Genomic DNA, 16286 nt, shown 5'->3' on the forward strand with positions numbered 1-16286 from the left:
GTGTGGGGGGGGGGGGGCAGCACGGCCGCCAGGGCTGCCCAGACCCGCAGCGGATGCTGGCTAAGGCTGCGCGCTCAATGAGGCCCCCAAAACAACAGATTCACGAAAGTTACTTGCACACTCAACACACGGGCATGCGTGCGCACACACACGCACACACCACAACACTTGCCCGGACACACTCTGTTGCCGTCACCCACGCGCTCACACGTGCACACACCCAACCCCTCCAGCCCCACCTGCGCAGCACCTCCTGCAGCCGCTGCAGCGCGTCCGCGTGGTCCTTCAGCACCGCAAACAGCTGACCCATGCTGGCCTCGTCCAACGCCTGGCTGCCGCCGCCGTCCCCGCCGCCGCCGCCGCCGCCGCCGTTGACCGCGCCGCCCGACGCCCTCAGGCGCACCGCCGCCGCCACCACGTCCGCGCGGCGCTGAGGGCGGGGGCGGGGCGCACGCGCGGGTGCGGGGGTTGGTGTTCGCACGCGGAGTGGACAGTGCTTGCGGCTGGGAAGGCTTGATATGCGGCGGCCGCCCCGTCGCTGCATTCATGTTCGCAGCGCAGATCTCGCAGCATTGTGCACACCAGGGTTCTGCAACCTCGCCGTGGGTGACACGCTGCCTCTTGACCCGAACATGAACGGATGAATAGCCTGCGGCCCCACAACAGCTGACATCCTCAACAGCAAACGGATTGGGGGCAGGCGGCCCCACCTGCAGCCCGCCTGCCGCCGCGAGTGACAGCTCCCCCTCCACCCCGTCCATCGTCCGCGCGATCGCCGCCTCCCGCTCCCGCGAGACATCGCCCCTGCGGCGTGGCGGCAGCCATGACAGGGGCGGCGGGACGGGCGCCGTCGGCGCGCCGCGCCGCGAACGCACGCGTGGCAGCCAACCGCACCGAACTGGACGCGGCGGCGGCTCGACGGCAGCAGGCACGCGGCGCCGCCGAGCACACAGCCTCCCGTGACGCAGCTTCCCTGCAGCTGCAGATCGCCGCAAACAAGTATGCGGCCGCTGGCAGGTGGGCGGCCTTACCTGTCAGCCCGCCCCTGTCAGCCCGCCCCTGTCAGCCTGCCCCCACCTGACGCCCATGTACATCGCCAGCCGCCCCTCGAGCCCGTCCACGCTGCGCGCTATGCTCAGCAGCCGCTGAGTCAGCGCGGTGTGGCGCTCCTGTGGGGGACATGGGTGGGCGGGCAAGAGGAGGTCAGATATGCGGGGGCTGGGCAGGGAGAGAGCGCTGATGAACGAAGGGGCACCTCTTCTGGAAACGCGCCGAGCTTGCTGCCTGTGCGCCGCCACTGCAGCCCGCTCGCTCGCACGCCGTGAAGCAGCCGCTCCCGTCCACGATAGGACTCTTGCCCGGCCCCTACTGGACGCGCCCCGGCGGCCCGGTGCCCGGCCCGACCCGCTTCCGCGGCGCGGGGCGCACACAGACGGCCTCCGCTGTCACCATGAGGGAGCGCACGCGGCCCCCGATGTCTGTCTCCTGCCGCCGCGCCAGCTTGTGGGCCAGGTCCCGCAGCTCAGACAGCTGGGGGAGTGCGGTGCGGTGAGATTTGTTTGGACGATGGGTGCATGAATAAAGAAGGGCCGGGCGCAGCTCTGGAGGCGCCCGCAGGCAAGGAGTGCCGGCGGCAAGGCGGGGGTTGTGTGGGGATGTTGCAAGGAGCGGATGTGGGCGGCAGTGGAATGGAGGCAAAGCTGCTGATCACTCAACCTCCCTCCATGCGCGTGAACCCACACACATAAATGCACGCACTCGCGCACGCGCCCGCCTTCCAACGCGCACTTCCAGACAAAACATGCATGCAGGCGCTCACGCATGTGGGTCAAGCCGCACACGCACGCCCCGCACGCACGCGCCCCGCATGCGCGCACGCCCCGGCCCGCCGGCCTCTCACCCGCTGCTTGTTCTCGTCCATCGTGGCCGCCTGCACCTGCGCGCGTTTCAGCAGGTCACCAAACCCACTGGCCAGCGTTGGCCACAGCCTGCGGGGCGCCAGGGCGCGGGGCAAGGGGGAGAGGAAGATGGCCCAGCGGGTGCGTCGGGCTCCGAGCTTGTGCAGCACCACATTCGTTGGGGCACAACATAGCGGCAGCTGCGATGACCGCGATGATACGAGGGACATCACGCGAGACTGCTACAGTCCCGTGCCATGCCGACCATGCCCCCGCTGAACGCCCGCACGCACCCCTCCGGGTTGTCCTCCCCGCCCGCCTCCTTGATGGCCTGCTTCCAGCTCAGTTCGTCCACGCCCTGCGGCCGCACCCGCTGCTCCGGCCGAACCACGTTCAAGAAGAGGTGGCTGAACTTGAAGCTGCTGTGGCCGGGACTGTAGCAGTTTGCGATCTCCTGCAGCTCCCGCGCGGCGTCCGCGCCGCCGGCGGCGCCGGCAGCGCCGGCGGCGCCGCTCGAGAGCGCGACGGGCGCAAACTGGGCGGCCGCGGGCTGCTGCTGCGGCGCGGCCGCCGCCGCGGCGCCGAAGATGCTCGCGGCAGCGCCGGTCTGGGTGGGGGGCTGGCCGAAGATTCCGAGGGATGGTCCGGCTTGGGTGAGCGCCGTGGTGGGGGTGCCGAAGAGGGAGCCGCCGAAAGGCGAGCTGGTCGCAGCTGGCGCCCCAAAGCCGCCGCTCGCGCCGAAGGCGGGCGCCGAGCCGCCAAACAGGCTGCCGCCGGCGGACGACGCCGCAGGCGCGCCAAACGCAGGCGTCGAGGCGCCGCCGAAGCTGAAGCCGCCGCTGCTGGCTGCGGGGGCGCCAAATGCGGGCGCAGCGCCGCCGCCGAAGCTGAACCCGCCGCTGCTCGCCGCCGGCGCGCCGAAGGCGGGTGTGCTGCTGGGCGCGCCAAACGCGGGTGTGCTGCCTGCCTGCGTATGTTGTATCATTGGTGCCGCGGAGTAGGAGGGAGTGCAGATAACGGGTGCGACACTTGCCGCCATCAGCTTCGGCGGCGCTCACTACTCAACTACAGCACAAGGGTGGCACCATCAAGGCAACCCGGCTTCTGCTGCTGCACGTGTCATACCGGCTCAGGATTGTTGATTTGTATACACGCAAAATCATACCTGGCCAAAGCTGAAAGCAGCCATGTTGGCTGCTCCCCTGTAACACTTGCTCGATCAGCAGATCACTGGCGCCAAGCCTGCGCAAACCAGCTGCTAATCAAGATGACTGATAAACAGCGGATCGCACGACGTGGCTATCCTCGACAATCTGATGATGCAAGGAGTTGAACAACTGATCTGATACGATGGGTGCAGTATCCGTATCCTCATAAATATCGAACACCATGCCACAGTTTATCGTACGGTGCCGTATCTGACAGGGTGCATTGAGGCAAATGGCATGCTCCAAGCCAACAGCAGTGTGCCGGTGGTTTCAGCAGCCAAAACCCAAGGTTCCCCCCTTCTTAAGGGAACTGCGCCCAGGTTGCCACTTGTTGCACCTAGGCAGGCGCACGCGTGCGGCGGGCTGGGCGTATCAAAGTGGGCGAGGCCAGACGAATAGATCGATGACACACGCAGCTCTCTCTCAGGTGCTCACCACCATACGTGCCAAGGGTGACCGGGCAGGTGAGAGTGTGAGAGCGTCGCAAGGGGATCTCCATTGAGTACAACGTACATCAACTGGGTGACTGAAGCGCATTCATCATGTAATTTGCCGCCGCAACGGCACAGTGGCTTGGACTAGTGTAATCGCGTCATGTGCTGCTTGCCATGCCGCCGCTTTGCGACGCCGTGCGTCTCGCGGTCACGCGTGCTGCGGCATGCGCCGCATTTATTCTGCGCACATTGCGTGTCAACTGGGTCATACTATGCGCGTGAACCACACTCGTCTGCCAGCCCGAAAAGCGCCAGTTTACGTTTTGGAGCGCCGCCCCTGGCCCGCGCGCTGTGGGGCGGCCGCGTGTGTCATGGTTTGATCTAGTGAGGCAAAACTGTGCTGCCATAGGTCTTGACGCCCCCGTTCGCCAAGACGACCGCTGCCCTAATCGCCCTGCGTGGAAGAAGGCTTGCTTCGATCTCCTGCCAAGGAGGCGCACGCCCCTGTTGCTAATTCCCGAATTGGCCGCACCCACTTTGTCCTCTGGCCTTTACAGTTAGAGGCGTTACCCCTTTGGAGAGCCAGGGTTTCTCCCCTCGCTGCTGGAAAAGTGTGATGTAATGTAACGTAATTCAATGTTTGCGCGTACCGCATGTCGGCGTTTGCTACCGCCCCGTGACAACACTGTGGCACAAGTGGACACAGGTCGACAGCAGAGGGTGCAGGGCTCTTCGGGTATGGAGAGCAGGCTGGTTGAATTACATGCGTTACCCCTAGCCTTCATTAGAGTCATGTGGTTAACCATCACTGCGATTTGTCAAGCAGGCGGTGTTTTGCATGAGTTAGCGCGACTTCGTGCACCTAGTGGTGCCGACTTAACGCCTGGCCAGGCACGCAGGTGGATGTGGCAGCACCCTGCAAAAATTTTGATAAATCTACAGCTTCCTCCTGTTCGCCGCAGCTACCGCCATGGATAACTTGTCACTAGGTGGGCAGATTGACTCATCATTGACCCAGACATCGCCTGTGTCAGATCGACCTCATCATACTTCATGTTTGCTTTTGAAAAATCCGTTGAGGTATTGCTTCTGCGTACTTACTGAACGCTGCGTGCCCGAACAATGTTATGAAAACAGCACTTGCGCACGGTGCATCCCATCGAAACCGGGAGAAACGGGCATTGCTTGACAGAAATTAGCAGATATATTCGTGCATTTAACAGCGGCGGCCTTGCCCACGTCATGGCGTGCATGGCATGCGTGTTCAGGGCATTGTTGTGGGTGCAGCCCTCCAGGCGAAGGTGCGTTGCATATGTAATTCGAAGGGACTAACATCCATTGGATAGAGCAGCGAGGCGCACAACGCGGCATCCGGGCGCAGTTGCATGTGTACCTGCCGCCAAGCGGGGGGCTGCTTCCTGCTTGTGCTGCATGTGCCGCAGAGCACTGCGACTGTTGGCAAAAAAAGCATTGCCAGAGATTCACGTTGTGATCCATGCCTGCACAATCGCCCCGAACAGGCCACAGCGCCGGGGGCGGCGGGCTGCGCGGCGCCCGCTTGGGGGAGCGGGCAGCCAGTGCGCGCCTGCCGCCCCCGGCGCGCTCGGTGCAAGGGCGCTGCAAGGGGCCGGTCTATTTCCGCAGCGGCGCGTGCGCGTGCATGCTGGGCCGGCCCCAAGCGGTGGCGTCCCCCTGGTGAACTGCTCCCGGGTTCGCCCGGTTTGCGGGAAGGTGGAGGGGGGAGAGTGCTGCTTGACGGCTGCCTCGCTCCACCCTTTTGCCGGGGCCCACGCCAGCCGAGGCGGCCTCGCCGCTGCCGCTGCCCCGGCGCGGCGCGGCGCGGCCGCCAAAGTGGCGTGGACCGTGCTCATCATTACCCCTCGTGGCGGCGGCGGCGACGATGCCCCAGGGCAGGCGCCGTCAAAGCCAGTGTGGCGTCCTGGGCCCGAGGCCTGCAGGTGGGTGGGCAACCAAGGGAGGGGGTCGGGCGAGGGCAGGGGGCGCTGGCGGGTGGGCGCGGCCGGCTGCTGGGCGCCGGGAAGGCGCAGGGTCGGGGTCATTGGTGCGCGGTGCGCGGGCTCGACGCTCGCAGCTGGGGCCGTCCTACCCCCTGCAGTGGAGCCGGGCATCTGCGGCCGACACACACGCGCCGGCCGCTGCACCCCGCAGGCTGCCGGCGGCGGCCGGGGGCGGCGGGCTGCGCGGCGCCCGCTTGGGGGAGCGGGCAGCCAGGCGCGCCTGCCGCCCCCGGCGCGCTCGGTGCAAGGGCGCTGCAGGGACCGGTCTATTTCCGCAGCGGCGCGTGCGCGTGCATGCTGGGCCGGCCCCAGGCGGTGGCGTCCCCCTGGTGAACTGCTCCCGGGTTCGCCCGGTTTGCGGGAAGGTGGAGAGCTTGAGAGTGCTTCGGCTGCCGCGCTCCACCCTTTTGCCGGGGCCCACGCCAGCCGAGGCGGCCTCGCCGCTGCCGCTGCCCCGGCGCGGCGCGGCGCGGCCGCCAAAGTGGCGTGGACCGTGCTCATCATTACCCCTCGTGGCGGCGGCGGCGACGATGCCCCAGGGCAGGCGCCGTCAAAGCCAGTGTGGCGTCCTGGGCCCGAGGCCTGCAGGTGGGTGGGCGACCAAGGGAGGGGGTCGGGCTGTGGGCGGGGCGCTGGCCGGTGGTGGCCGCGAGGGTTTAGGGGCGGGCCACCGCGCGCAGGGCCCGATGCGCAGGCTTGACATGCGTAGCCGGCCGACACACACGCGCCGGCCGCTGCACCCCGCAGGCTGCCGGCGGCGGCCGGGGGCGGCGGGCTGCGCGGCGCCCGCTTGGGGGAGCGGGCAGCCAGTGCGCGCCTGCCGCCCCCGGCGCGCTCGGTGCAAGGACGCTGCAGGGGGCCGGTCTATTTTCGGCCGGCTGCTGGGCGCCGGGAGGGTGCAGGGTCGGGGTCATTGGTGCGCGGTGCACGGGCTCGTCGCTGGCAGCTGGGGCCGTGCGACCCCTGCAATGGAGCCGGGCCTCGGCGGCCAACACGCACGCACGCGCCGGCCGCAGGCTGCCGGCGGCGGCCGGGGGCGGCAGGCTGCGTGGCGCCCGTTTGAGCACGCCAGTTCTACGAAAGCAAGTGATCAGCCACATACTCATTCTGCTGAGAAGATGCTGACTGCCGCAAACTTTGCATGTATGCCATGTGTGAAGAGTGTGCCCTTCCAAAGCAAACGCCTGTAAGGACGAGATTTTTTGACTTAAATAACATGCTGGCCAATAATTAGTGAAGAGCACGAACGTCGCCGACGGCAGCAGCAGCGAGCCGCAGCAGCCGCAGCAGCCGCAGCAGCTGGGTGGCGCAGCGTGCCTGGGCGCTCCCAGGCGCAGACGTGTAGCACGCAGCCTGAGCATGCACCGGCGCCAGCGGACAACGCCTGTGCGTGCGTCCCAACCTAATCAGGCACCCCGCTTCCCCTGTAGGTATAAATGATCAAAACTGCCCAGGCCGTGGGCGCCCAACAGCACGGGGTACCGCAGCGGCGAGGCCGCGGCGCCGGCGTCACTCAGCAGCAGCAGCAGCAGCAGCAGCGTCGGGGCGAGCGGCGCGGCGGTGGCCCCCCGGCGCCCAGCAGCAGCGCAGGTGCGGGTGCGGGTGCAAGCGGACGGGGGCACTGCAGCGACCGCAGGGGGTAGTCACGATGCAATCAGCAGCTGCCATTCTGTGCACGCGCATGTGCGTTTGTATACGTGGGCACGCGCCTGCGGGTCCACGGCTGTGTTGTTGCTGTTTGCTTTGTGCTGATTTCAACCCTTCGACGTCTCGCGCCACATGTATCTCTGCGCGTGCACAGCCCCGCCTTACCTGCATGCGGTGCGGCCGCCTGTGCGGCCCCTTACGCCCGCAGCGCGCCCCGCCCCGCGCGCCCCGCCCGCCCCGCGCGCCACCGTCATTACCCCCTGCACACACGCATCACGCCAAGGGGCCACCATTACGGCAAGCCTCATGTGTAATCTACAAAATCACCCACGAAGGTACCCCTGCCGGCCCAAGCAGCGGGCATCAATGCTGCGGCATGTGGCCAGGAAGCGTGGCAAGATTCCCTAATCGTTCCTTCAAGTGGCCCCTCGAGCTCCTTATCTCTCGTTAGCTTGCGACCCAGCAGGACGACACAAGTCCTCAGATAATCCTTACCCCTCCCTTACAGCTCCTTTCAGCAGACCCCCCAGCTTGGGGGTCTTTATCCTTTCCTTAAGGAAAGAATAAGGAAAACCCCTGTTGTTGCAGTGATAGCAGCAGCATCAGCAGCAGCATCAGCAGCAGCAGCAGCGACATCAGCAGCAACAGCAGCGCCTCAGCCAGCCGCGCCACGCTGCAGTGCTGCACTACGTGCAGGTATCGCCGACCCCAGAGTTGACAGCGTGAATTGCCGGCCGGTGCAGAGCGCTTGCATGACCGCTTCCAAGTATGTAAGCATCTTACCATGCATCTGCACAGAGGCGGTGGCGGTCCCGCCTTGTGAGCCAAAGTATGCTGCACAAACGTGGCGGTCTTGACAAACTGCATCATGATCACGCAATTCACATTGTACATAGTTGGTTTTGTATTCTCTAGAGCAGCTGCTTACATGGCTGGTGTAGATAGGACATTCGGCCCAGATTTGGCCGCATAGCCACTCCTGGACACACGCCTGTAGACAGGGTCGCTATCCAGCGGCATTGTGTCATCCTGGCTGGTGCCTTGTGCATCATGAGGCTTGCTTGTATATGTGCACAGATGACTGGTTTTCAATTGCATGTGATTTATCTGACCCGGGGCCAGCAACAGCACACCCTTAGATGCGGGCTGAGGTATCGACAAAGTGGTCACAGCTGCTACAGTATAGGGATTGTTCAGTAAATATGGTGACTAGCTGACTACTCCCCTACACTACACTTCTTTGTTCGCACAACGTGCAATGCGGGTCTGAGGCACTGCTCAGTCGTCATCCACCCTTGGGTTTTGATTGTGATGAGTGAATGGCAGCAGTAACTCGTCGTGTGTCGTCTGCCTTGGCCTGTGCCTTCTGGTGCCGCTGCTGGCGATTGGTGGTGTAGGCGGCGCTGTGGGCGACTCTTCCGTTACGCAGCTGTGACTGTGCCCTGTGGGCAGTTATTATGTCCTGGAGCGTCTCCATCGTCTCGACGACATGGACTTTGATGGCATCGCGCAGGCAGCAATATGCATACCCTGGCAGCATTTCTGGTGCAGAGCCTCTCACCCCAGCCGGCGGCGCGTCTCTTCCACGCTTGTGCATGAGTGTGTTGGGCGCACACCAGCCGTCCTGCGCGTGCGCAAGCTGTGCACACCGACAGCGCACAAGGCGAAATGGGCGGCTTTGCGCGAAGCTGCCCTGCACGTCGTTATAAATAAGAAAATGCATAGTAGAGCTACATTGAGTTGATTGTCAATTCATACGGTGGTACAGTACTAGTTGACGGGCAATCTGCAGTGGGCGATATTTCAGAGCCGCGATTGCATGCTCGTGCCCTCTCGTGTTCGTTCTTTCTGAGATGTGAGAAGTGCAGCGCTCGATTCACTCTTGCGCTCGGCAAAACAAGTCAATTATTTGACCTTCACTTCGCGGACGAGTTGAGCAGAACTCAGCTATGGCGTGGATCGAGCGGAGAGCTGGGGATATGATAGGATCCATAGAGACTTGCGCAAGCCATCCAAGCGAGGCGCTGGCCAAGTTGGACGCGCTGCAAAACACATGGCGCAGTGGTGGTGCAGCGATTGCACAAACCATCCTCACCTGCACGCTCGCCACTGGGTTTATGGCGGCGCCTGCGCCTGCAGTAGCCCGGGCGACAGGTGCGCTTGAGAACTTGCGGGGTTTGCGCGGAGGGGCAGTGGGGACCGGTCAGGGGAGGGTGCCACTGACTTGCAGTTGATGTATGTGCAAACGTGGGAGAGAAGCGCCTCCCTGCAACGTTTACAAGCATCACTGACACTCAGACTTACCATAAAAATCCCCCTGTGTGCTTCTTCTTATGCTAATCCCTGCAGGCGGCGGCATATTACGCCATGTGAGGGGGGACCTGCCCGAGCTGGTCTCACTTCTGCTGGACCACAGCCGGCGGCGCAAGAGCGCTGGCCTGCGCACCTGCGCGCAGCGGCGCAGCGGCCCGCCACAACAGCAGCAGCAGCCACCCCCAAGCCCTTCGTTGCCACAGCTTCACGTGGTGTTTTGCTTGAGTTCAAGTGAGTCTGCGGGCCGGCACGAATGCAGGTGACGCCCCTTTTGCGCACTTGTGGCAGTGGCCCCTGTGCCTTTTCAAAGAAGGAGCTGCGTCAGGCATGGGTGTGGTCGCCCTTTGCAGTGGTCATTGCTGGGACGCAGCGAGAACGGTTTCCTTACTGCAGTCTTGACCTCAACACTTTGCTTGCACAAGCTTGTAAAAGGCTCACCAATGCGGGCACGGAAAAGCAGCCCAGCCGAACTGGCAGCAACATCCACTGCTCACCCAAGTCACTTGGCGGCATGCCCACCGTCCCCTGCAGGCCAAGACGACATGATCTGCCTGGCCCTGGTGCTTTCGGCCTCGCTGGTCTGGCCCGAAACCTTTACAGCCTACACGGAACAGCAGCAAGGTGCGTGCGTCTTGCAGAGCAGCACATGCATGCAGCTTGCTTGCGCTGCTTGCCAAGGCTTGACACACAGCTCTGCGGCACTTGCCAAAGGGATACGCATTGCTTGGGAGGGGCGTTTGCTTGCAAGGCGGCAAGTGTGCACGGCACGGTCATCTCCCAATCGGCCTATGCGGGAACCCTCAGGGTTTTGAGGGATTAGGCTAATCCCTCTCCTCGCCACGCAGTCGTAGCCCCATTGGGTGCTGGCCATCGCCCACCCACACGCTTGTCCCCTATTGACTCAAACCCATCACAGACTCCAGGATCAGGGCTCTGCTAGATTTTATCGCTGGAGACCTGTGCCCATTCGCGGACCGCGCCGCCCTGCCCCTCCAGGGCGTGCAGGACCAGCTGCCGGAGTTAGTGCAGTATGCCATTGCATACAACACAGACTGCATCATGGGCTGCGGCAGCCTTGACAGGTTTGAGGCGAATCTCAGAGGCGTGGAGCCCATCGACCGAGTCAGCGGGACTGCGCTGGTGGTGGTTGGCACAATGCAAAAGATGCTGAGCACCGGGCAGGTGCGGCGCGGGAAAACCGTGCAGGCATGAAATCCAAACATTTATAGGTCCAGCGGTCGCCCACTTCTAGAGCCATCCAGGCTCATGAAGCCATCAAGAATTGAACTTCTTATCTCATTATCAGGATGCACTGCGGCGTACCGTATGCAGGCGGACTGGTGACGCTCAGTGGCATTGTCAGTCAGCGGGCATGCAGTATCTGTATCTACGGGAAGCATCTTCATTCTTGTACGGTGCCTGTTGCTTCGCCAAGATTTGCACGACACTCAAGCGTCGTGCGGTAAACCGCTTTCACACTTGCCGCCCTTCATCCCTCCTTCGTTGTTGACAACCTCGTAGGCACCTAGGGCGAACGAGATTCCCGTGGCGACTGGCGCACCACGGCCATTTGGGCCCCAGGAGAGCCTCGGCGTTGCCGCAGTGGCGCGACTCCTGGTGCCGCATGTCCATGTCCACGACGAAGATGGAGAGGCCATCGCCGAGCTCGACCTTGCGGCGGCGGCGCAGGGCCTTTACCAATGCGGTGCAAGTATGCTGCGCGCGCTCGGCGGGGTGCCGGACGTCGCGTCGGCGTACTGCCAGATGCTCAGCGCATGCAGCGGGGCACACGCGCTCATAGGGCTGGGCCTGCTGGGCGAAAGCTGTGTGCAGGAGCTGCAGCGGCGCGGCTCGTATGTTGCGGCCGCTGCTGATCAAGGCCTCGCCGGCGACGACGCTGGTGGGAGGGGGATGAGCTTTGCCGAGGCCGCGACTAAGCTCGCGGGCGCCATCAAGCATGGTGGCTGCTGCCTGCGCGCCGTTCTGAGCGGCGACCGGATCAAGGGGATGGGGATGATGGACGTCCCCATGGGCGTATTTGAAGGGATGGGCACGATCCTCGCGAAGGCGATGCCAGACGCCGCGGGCGGCGCCGCCCCGTACCACGCCGGCGCTGTCGTGCCAATCGCCCTTCTGGCAGCTCACGGGCACGCCACGCAGGCGCGCCTGCTTGCGGTTCAGTCCTTGGGCCCTGCCGCACAGGAGGTGCTCGTCCCAGGCGCTGCGCCGCAGCCCGCAGCCGCGGCTGTCCCAATAGAGCAGGTGGCCGCTGCGGCGCAGCCGGCCCCGGCTGCGCCGGCGGCGCAGGCCGGCGCTGCCCCGCACAACACGGCTGCTGCTGCGCCGGCGTTGCTGGTGCCTGCTGCTGCTGTGATCGCTGCTGGCGCGGGGCCCAACAGCCCAGCGCGCCGGGGCCATGATGCACCCAAGCCGACGGGCCACAAACCGGCAACGGCTGCCAATGACGCTGCCGGCGCTGCGAGGCCGCAAACGGCGCGCGGGAAGCAGAAGCGGGCCCACTCGACGCCTTCAGCACGCCAAACGGGTGCGGCCGAGGTCGCTGCGGCGGCAGCGGCTGAGGCTGCTGCTGCCGCGGCAGACGACGCCCAAGCGTCCGATGGCGGCGCGCCACCCTCGAGCGGCAAGAGGGCGCGCCGCGGCCGCTCGGCCGGGGTCCACGGCGGCGCTGCAGACACCGACGAGGCAGAGCCGGCGGTTGGGCAGGCATCCATCGACGACACGCTTGGCGGCGGCGACGACAACGGCGCCGAGGACAGCGAATCGGGCGACGTGGCGGATTCCATCGTGGTCGCGGCTGCGGCGGCGGGCCCTGCAGCTGGGAGCGCGCCAGGGCCCCTGGGCGCGGGCGCCAGCGGCCTGGGGTCAGGCCGGAAGGCTGCCTTGGGCCGCCCTGATTACAAGCGAGACGTCGAGACAGCAATTCTGGAGGCGCAAGCGCTTGGCACCACCTGTGAGGACGCCGCGGAGCCCGACGTCGCGCTTGGGCTCCTGCGGTTGCAGCAGGGGCTGACGCCGTGCCCCGTCACCTTCCACGAGGAGATCTTCACCACAGGCGCAGAGGCCGACGCGCGAACCATCCGACACGCCATCGAGCGGCTGCTCTCGCAGTCGTGCACCGTGAAGGTATCGGAGTGCAAGGGCCGCGGGCCAATCGCGCTCAAGGGCAAGCCCAGCGCACCGAGCCTTATCATCTACGCGAACCACCCAAAGGCCAAGATCTACGTGGCAACCGCGTCCGCAACAGACCTGCTGGTGAGCGGGACGTGCAGCGAGCTGTGTGCTGGTCATGGGTGAATGCCGCATGTCGTGCATGCCGTTGACGCACACAAACTTGCGCTCGGTCCTATCGCTGCGTGTGCATGGTGTGTAGCCGTCTGTACGCGATCAGGCGTCCACTCACACACCCAGCCACCCAGCCACCCAGCCACCCACCCACCGACCCACCCACCCACCCACCCACACTCTTTGACAACGCCGTCACCACTCAGGGGAAGCTGGTGCACATGCGCGCCGCGGGCGTGACGCAGCAGAAGGCGGCCAAGGACGCCTGCTTCTGCGTCATGAAGCAGCTGCTGCCCCACCTGCGCACTGCGCGCTACCTGCAGTACGAGGCACTATACACCGCGCAGCCGCGCCTGGCGGGCGACGGCACGCTCCAGATCGGCGAAGCCGGCGATCTGATGCGCACCTTTGGCAAATGAGGAAGGTGCCAGGTTGCATCCTTGCAGGTGCAAAGCCACTGGTGTTGCTCCCGATCATGTTGGTGCAGCGTGTTTATTGACGTGCCGGGTGCCTTTGGCACACGTCTGGCCCCACGCACGCGCCTCACGCCTGAGTTTGTTGGGCTCCAGGTCTTCGTGCCCCAATGGCATTGCAGCAGACCCTTGCTCCCCTCAGCAGTGCCCCGCAGTACCGACAGCTAGCCAGGCATGGATCACATTGCTCTGGAGGTAGTAACAGCAAGCAGCAGCAAGCACAGCGCAGCGCGCATACTGACAGGCAGATATTGCCTTCAAGAATGTCCCTTGCAGGATGGTCACACTTTCATGTAAACATCAATGGGTAACACTCATGCTGTTCATTCTTGAACTCCCCAAGTTGTTTGTTGTGAGTGGGTCTTTCAAAGCTGTAGCGGCAACATAGGACGCACAAATGACAGGCGCAGCCCCATGCCCGAATCAACACGGCAGAGCAGACTAGTGGGTAGTACCAGCAGCCCCTGGAAATGCGCCACATGCATAGTACGGACAGGGCCTGATCAAAGAGTGTTGCAGCTAAGTGGCCATACCTTTCATAAAGATGCTGACACGTGGGCATACCCTACCCATGGGGGAACTTTGATGGGGCAGGTGAGCATTTTTGCCACGCAGTGGTGGCACAAATTAAGTTCAGGGTGTCTGGATTGTTATAACGTGGATGTGGATGTGTGCATCAGGACATTCTGGTGGGGCCCGCGACCAACGTGTAGAGCTGTGCAGTGACAACACTCGACAGCCATCATTGCAAAGCACTGGTCTTGTGCTTAGGTGACGGCATGCATTTCCATTGAGCGCATCTTCATAGGAAGTTGAACAGCGACGAGATCTCTAAATCTTGTTGTCACGATCATAGTAGGGGGCACAGGCTGGGATGATACTTGAACACGCTCACTGTCACAGCACACACCCGGGCACACACCGGACAACCGCATGTGGACGGCTCAATCCTGGGCCGACGCCGTGCCATACAACAAAGGGCGTCAGACACCAACACCTGGTTTAATATTCTCACTGAACATTTCCGAGCCTGCTCTATAAATCGTATAGATCGCCAACTGAAAGTGTCAATTGCTCACCATTGGCGAGCCCTGAGCTGCGCAAGTTCTCCTTGAGCGCAATGGCAGACCTCAAAAAATACTTGCAACAGCTGAGGTCGACGCCAGAGGAGGTGCCTATCGAGCCCGAACTCAAGCCTGAACGCCAGAAGCAGGACAAAAGAATCAGGCGAGTGTGGTATGGCATGTCAGGATTCTCAGCTAATGATCAGAGCAGCCGCAGCGCTGTGGGACGCCTGGATCAATGGACGCACATGATTATGCGCCGCGCGAGGCGCAGCCGATGCAGGCCCAACCAAATAACCTGCTGCAACCGCCCAGCACTGCAATGTGCGCATCTCTGCCCCTCTGCCCGCGCTCATGAATGCTCTGTTCATGAAATTCAAGGGAGGAGCAGGACCTGGCTGCTGGGGCTGTCATGTACTCGGTGGTGGCGGAGGGGGAGGGAGGCCCGCCCCCAAAGGAGGGCGATATGGTGCGCTGCCACATGGCTGCTGCAAAACAGCCGCCATCTTTCGCGTGTCAACAAGAGCAGCATCGCAGGCGCCGCCCGCGCCCGCCACCAACGCTGCCACTGCTGCTCGGGCGGGTCCGCGACGCTGCGGGGCAGCTTCTTTGCAGCTGCAGCCTCCTGCAACGTCCACGGAACTGCCGGGCAGCAAGTCCGGCGTGCAGCGGCTCTGTCCACCCGGCCGGTCCCTCGAACGCAGCGCCTGCGCCTGACACGATTGTCAACAACTTTTTTGTCGACCTTGCCGCCCCATGCAAAACCACAGGTTTACATACATTACTCGGTCCGCTCCGCCAGCAACGCGCTGCTATACACCACGCGCCGCGGCGAGGGGGGCGCCGGGTACCCCCTTGCCTTCCTCATCGGCAAGGGGCGGCGCGCACCACGCGGCTGGGAGCTGGCGCTGCAGGGTGCGCGCCGGGCGGCTGGCTGGCAGGCTGGCGCGAGCGGGAGCGGCGGGGGCGCATGGTCACAAAGCGTGTCCGCCGGCAGCACACGCCTTGACGCTGCAGGCTTGTGGGAGCCAGACACTCCGACTTGACAGCGGCCGCAATACACCCACCCAGGCCGGCACCCTAGGTGCCAACCGATCAAGCTGAGTGCAGGATGATTCCGCACCCTGAACCCAGGCGCCCCCATTCCGCCCCACCCCCTTGAAATCAGGCATGGCCCGCGGGGCCCGCAAGGTGGTGCGCGTGGGGCCGGCCTACGGCTTCTCCCACCCGGACTGCCGCATGGCGCCGCCCAAGGGCGTGGACTGCAACCAGCCGCTGTCCTTCGACATCCAGCTGCTGGACTGGGTGCCGGCGGACAAGGTGCCCGGCGGGGGGGGCAGGGCCCGTGTTTCTGGCTGGCGCCGCGAGGGTGCATGCATCCCAGTCCAGGGCGCATGTCTAGCAGCCCTGGCGTGGGTGTTGCCCAGCCAGCAAGCGTGTAGCCCATGGGAATCAACTATGATGCGGCCAGCCTCGACCCCACCGCGCGAGACACGCGCCCTGCGCTTGGGCCGCCGCTGCTCGTGGCCTGCTGCTCGCCCGCCCCGCAAAACCGGACGCCGACCAGCGCGCCCCGCGGCCTCCAAAATCAACAGGTCCGCGCCACTGGCGACTCGGATGACATTTTCAAAGTAGTCAAACGCGAGTCAGACCACTGGGAGATGGCGCGGCCCCCAAACGAGGTCACCTTCTTGCTGCGCGCCTCGACGCCCGCGGCCGACGGCGCACTGGGGGAGGGCGCCGCGTACTTTGCGCCCGCCGCGCCGCTGTCGCTGCCGCTCGGCGCGGGCGCGCTGCCGGCCGGACTGGAGCAGGCGCTCGCGACGATGGCGCAGGGCGAGCGCGCGACGCTGGTCGTGCCGGCGGCGCTGATGTCAGATGACGTCAGCGCGGCAGCGGCGGCCGGGGAGGCGGGGGTGGGGGCGGAG

The 16286-nt window shown here is 64.4% G+C and overlaps 2 protein-coding genes across 2 annotated transcripts in view; one reads left to right on the plus strand and one right to left on the minus strand.

Annotated features, from left to right (window-relative positions):
• MNEG_2973 (hypothetical protein) overlaps window positions 1–2883 on the minus strand; it is a gene marked incomplete at both ends in the record, with an annotated part of 3864 nt that extends 981 nt beyond the window's left edge. The window contains 6 exons of the mRNA XM_014048551.1: window positions 240–430; window positions 711–804; window positions 1078–1169; window positions 1405–1530; window positions 1901–1988; window positions 2192–2883. Of these exons, the coding sequence (XP_013904005.1) occupies window positions 240–430; window positions 711–804; window positions 1078–1169; window positions 1405–1530; window positions 1901–1988; window positions 2192–2883 (1283 nt within the window). The remainder of the gene's footprint in view (window positions 1–239; window positions 431–710; window positions 805–1077; window positions 1170–1404; window positions 1531–1900; window positions 1989–2191) is intronic.
• An 8348-nt stretch (window positions 2884–11231) lies between these two features.
• MNEG_2974 (hypothetical protein) lies at window positions 11232–13240 on the plus strand (the record flags this gene model as incomplete). Its single annotated transcript, XM_014048552.1, has 2 exons — window positions 11232–12791; window positions 13028–13240. The coding sequence occupies 2 exons, from the start codon at window positions 11232–11234 to the stop codon at window positions 13238–13240; spliced, it is 1773 nt and encodes a 590-aa protein (XP_013904006.1).
• Window positions 13241–16286: the final 3046 nt, after the last annotated feature.

The sequence above is a fragment of the Monoraphidium neglectum genome (assembly GCF_000611645.1).
Source record: "Monoraphidium neglectum strain SAG 48.87 unplaced genomic scaffold scaffold00356, whole genome shotgun sequence".
Classification (NCBI taxonomy): domain Eukaryota; kingdom Viridiplantae; phylum Chlorophyta; class Chlorophyceae; order Sphaeropleales; family Selenastraceae; genus Monoraphidium; species Monoraphidium neglectum.